The sequence below is a fragment of the Limulus polyphemus genome, unplaced genomic scaffold (genome assembly GCF_000517525.1).
Source record: "Limulus polyphemus unplaced genomic scaffold, Limulus_polyphemus-2.1.2 Scaffold6292, whole genome shotgun sequence".
NCBI classification, from domain to species: Eukaryota; Metazoa; Arthropoda; class Merostomata; order Xiphosura; family Limulidae; genus Limulus; species Limulus polyphemus.
Window position 1 is genome coordinate 39749 of NW_013671902.1, and position 2898 is coordinate 42646.

General features: G+C 33.9%; 2 protein-coding genes across 2 annotated transcripts in view; both read right to left on the minus strand.

The window, feature by feature from the left end:
* Positions 1–2898, minus strand: part of LOC111089450 (protein starmaker-like) — a 29486-nt gene that overhangs the window by 22204 nt on the left and 4384 nt on the right. The window lies entirely within an intron of this gene.
* The window catches only part of LOC106473579, a 7062-nt gene continuing 4274 nt past the window's right edge, over positions 111–2898 (minus strand). The window contains exon 2 of the mRNA XM_022401981.1: positions 111–2552. Coding sequence (XP_022257689.1) covers positions 179–2536 — 2358 coding nt within the window. The 5' untranslated portion in view covers positions 2537–2552 and the 3' untranslated portion in view covers positions 111–178. The remainder of the gene's footprint in view (positions 2553–2898) is intronic.

The following is a 2898-nucleotide window of genomic DNA, read 5'->3' on the forward strand; positions in this document are numbered from 1 at the left end:
AAAGGTGAGTTCTTTTGGCAGTAAATAAACCCTTTACTGAAATGTCTTTTGCTTCGATTCTAATTTGAATATGTGAAAAATTTTTTGAATTTAGGATCAATGACTCACAGACTAAGTGTTAAAATATTTGATATATACTCTGTAACAACTATTATACAGAAGGCTTCAACATGCATCATTAGTAATAACACTTTTTAATATAAACAGGACCAGTGGAAATGGTCTGACAGGAAGAATTTAAACTTATAATTTCGGTTTGTGTTTGGTGATCAGTTACACTTCGACAATCCTTATAAAATCCAGTTTTGCTACTGTAAACTTTGCCTACATCATCAAGAACGTCTTCAGGTTGTTTGCCTTTATTCCTTTTTTGTGCAAGTATGGAACCAATTTCCAACTGGACTTGCATTAAAATTTTAGTAGCATCTTGAAACCCAGATAGATAGGTAACATCAATATCATCTTTTGTGCCTTCATGTCGAGAGTCCTGCTGACTGTCTCTTTCCTGCTGTGAATCAGAATCAATATTCCAGATACTCAAGTTACTTTCCCCCAACACAGCTGAAGATCTACTGCAGTTGGTTTCAGAAGAAACAAATACAGGCTGTTGTGTGTGCGACTTAGGATCTGTATTTGGTTCAGGTTGAATGACAGCTTCATCTGATGTTAAAACAAAATGAAAATTATCTGTGGCTCTAAGCTTTTCATCAGCTGAAGATACAGATGGATGTGTTGTATCATTCAAATTACTATTTTTTGTACAAGAAGATGAATTTATCCTTTTCTTTTGAACAATGCTGTTGTCATCATGATCATCATTTTTAGTTAAAGAATCACTCACTAAGCTTTCAATCTTTCTATCTTTTGCACAATCGGTTGTTTTGGTAATTTCTCCGAGAGAATGATAAACTCCATTTCTACCAGAGTTATTATCCATGATGATGTTTTTGGCAAACATCATTACCTTGTCACCAAACTGATATCCGATATTATCATCTAGAATGCATCTTACTAAAGAGCCAACTGTGAGCATTGATAATGTTGGTGCCTTACATCCTCTGTCATCAGAGTCGTACGAATTGTTAGGATAATATATTAAACAAGATATTGAACCTTCAGCATTATTTAACAGACACTGTATAATACTGCCCTCTCTTCCTACATACACAACATGACCTATAACTTCCTTCACAAAATGCCATATTTTGATATGTTCCTCTGGTAAGTTGTGTAAATTTGCTGAAATTTCTTTTCTACTATCTTCGTTATCAGTGGAATAAATAATTTTACAGTCATTTTCACTTGCTGACTTAGAAGCCACTGTAACAAGTGGTTCAAAATCCCTTGCTGATTTAGAAGCCACTGTAACATGTGGTTCAAAATCACTTGCTGACTTAGAAGCGACTGTAGCATGTGGTTCAAAAGAGCAGCAACTGCCAATTTTTTGTGTAGTATCTGGACCTTCCACGGTACTAATGGATGGAACATGTGATGATACGACATCATGGGACCGTTGACCATCTTCACTTTCAACGTGTACGAACGTACGATTAATTTGACTGCTCTGCATACGTTTTTCTTCCACAGTTCCACTACGACACTCAACTACATCAGCATATCTAGTGTTTTGGAATTCACCAGGTGGAGGTCTTGAAACATTATGGTTGTTAATTTGTGATTTATCCAGCTTTTCACTGATGGTTTTTAAGAATTTGTATTCATTATCTACTGGTTCTTTTTTACTTGGATCATGAACCATGTGGATTTTTCCACCTCCAGGAAGAAAAAAAATGTTTCTGTGTTTATTTAAAAACGTAGAAAATTCTTCTAGTCCTAGAAATTTTGATACTAAAAATCTATATTTTTCATTAAGTATATGATAGATTTGTTTAATATCTGTGTAGCCTTGGAGTATATAACAAATACACATAGACTTTATTGCAAAATTCTCAGCTTTTCCAAGATATTCGTGAATTTCTTTATCTTTCTTGAGGTGAATTTTCTTAGCTTTTGATATTTCAAAAAACCAAAAGGATCTTAGAAAAGATGCTATTTTTTGTGAAATGGCATGTCCTTCACATGTTTGAATAAGCTTCTTCATGTTGTCATTCATTAACGAGTAGGCTAAGGAAGTTTCTGATAGAGGAACTGGCTGCACTTTTGTCTTAAGAAAAGCACTTAGAAAGCCCAAAGTTGCCAGGTTTTCAGACAATGGAGTCATCTTTCCTTCTTCTAAATTTTCAACATCTGCATTTTCAGATACTTGTGGCTTTACTTTAACTGAAGAGTCAGCAGGTTGTCTCACCAATAATATGTTGTTTTCAGAATCTACCAGAAATCTATCTGGATGATCCATGAAAAACTTTTTGAACCTGCCAGCATAATTCAATTGGAAGTATTCCAAAACATCTCTAGAAGCCTGACTCAGGCATCCTTGAAATCTCCCAACTGACATTTTCTGAACATTGTTCTTTGAAAACATTAACTCCGCCCTTTTGGTGAAATACTTCACAGCAACTTCATCTAACGATGCCATCTTTGTGGTGTGGAGGCTGATGAAAAAATAAATATGATCAAAGAAGTTTTAGAAAACATTTTTTTTTATTAAGCATAAGATAGACTTGTTAGATATTTGTGTAGTATATGACACACACACACAGACTTTAAAGGACAATTCTCAGCTTCTGTAAGATGTTGGCAAATTGACATCTGGTAACTTAAGGTAAGAACACTAAAAGGGTCTTAGAAAAGATGTTATTTCTTGTTGAATGATGTGTTTGAATAAATATTATCTCTCTTTGTTCTAATGGAAATGGAATTAATAAACATACTGTTCTCATTACTTATTGCTTTAGAATGGCTTTGTAATAAAAGTTTATTTTATTTTCTTATTAACTT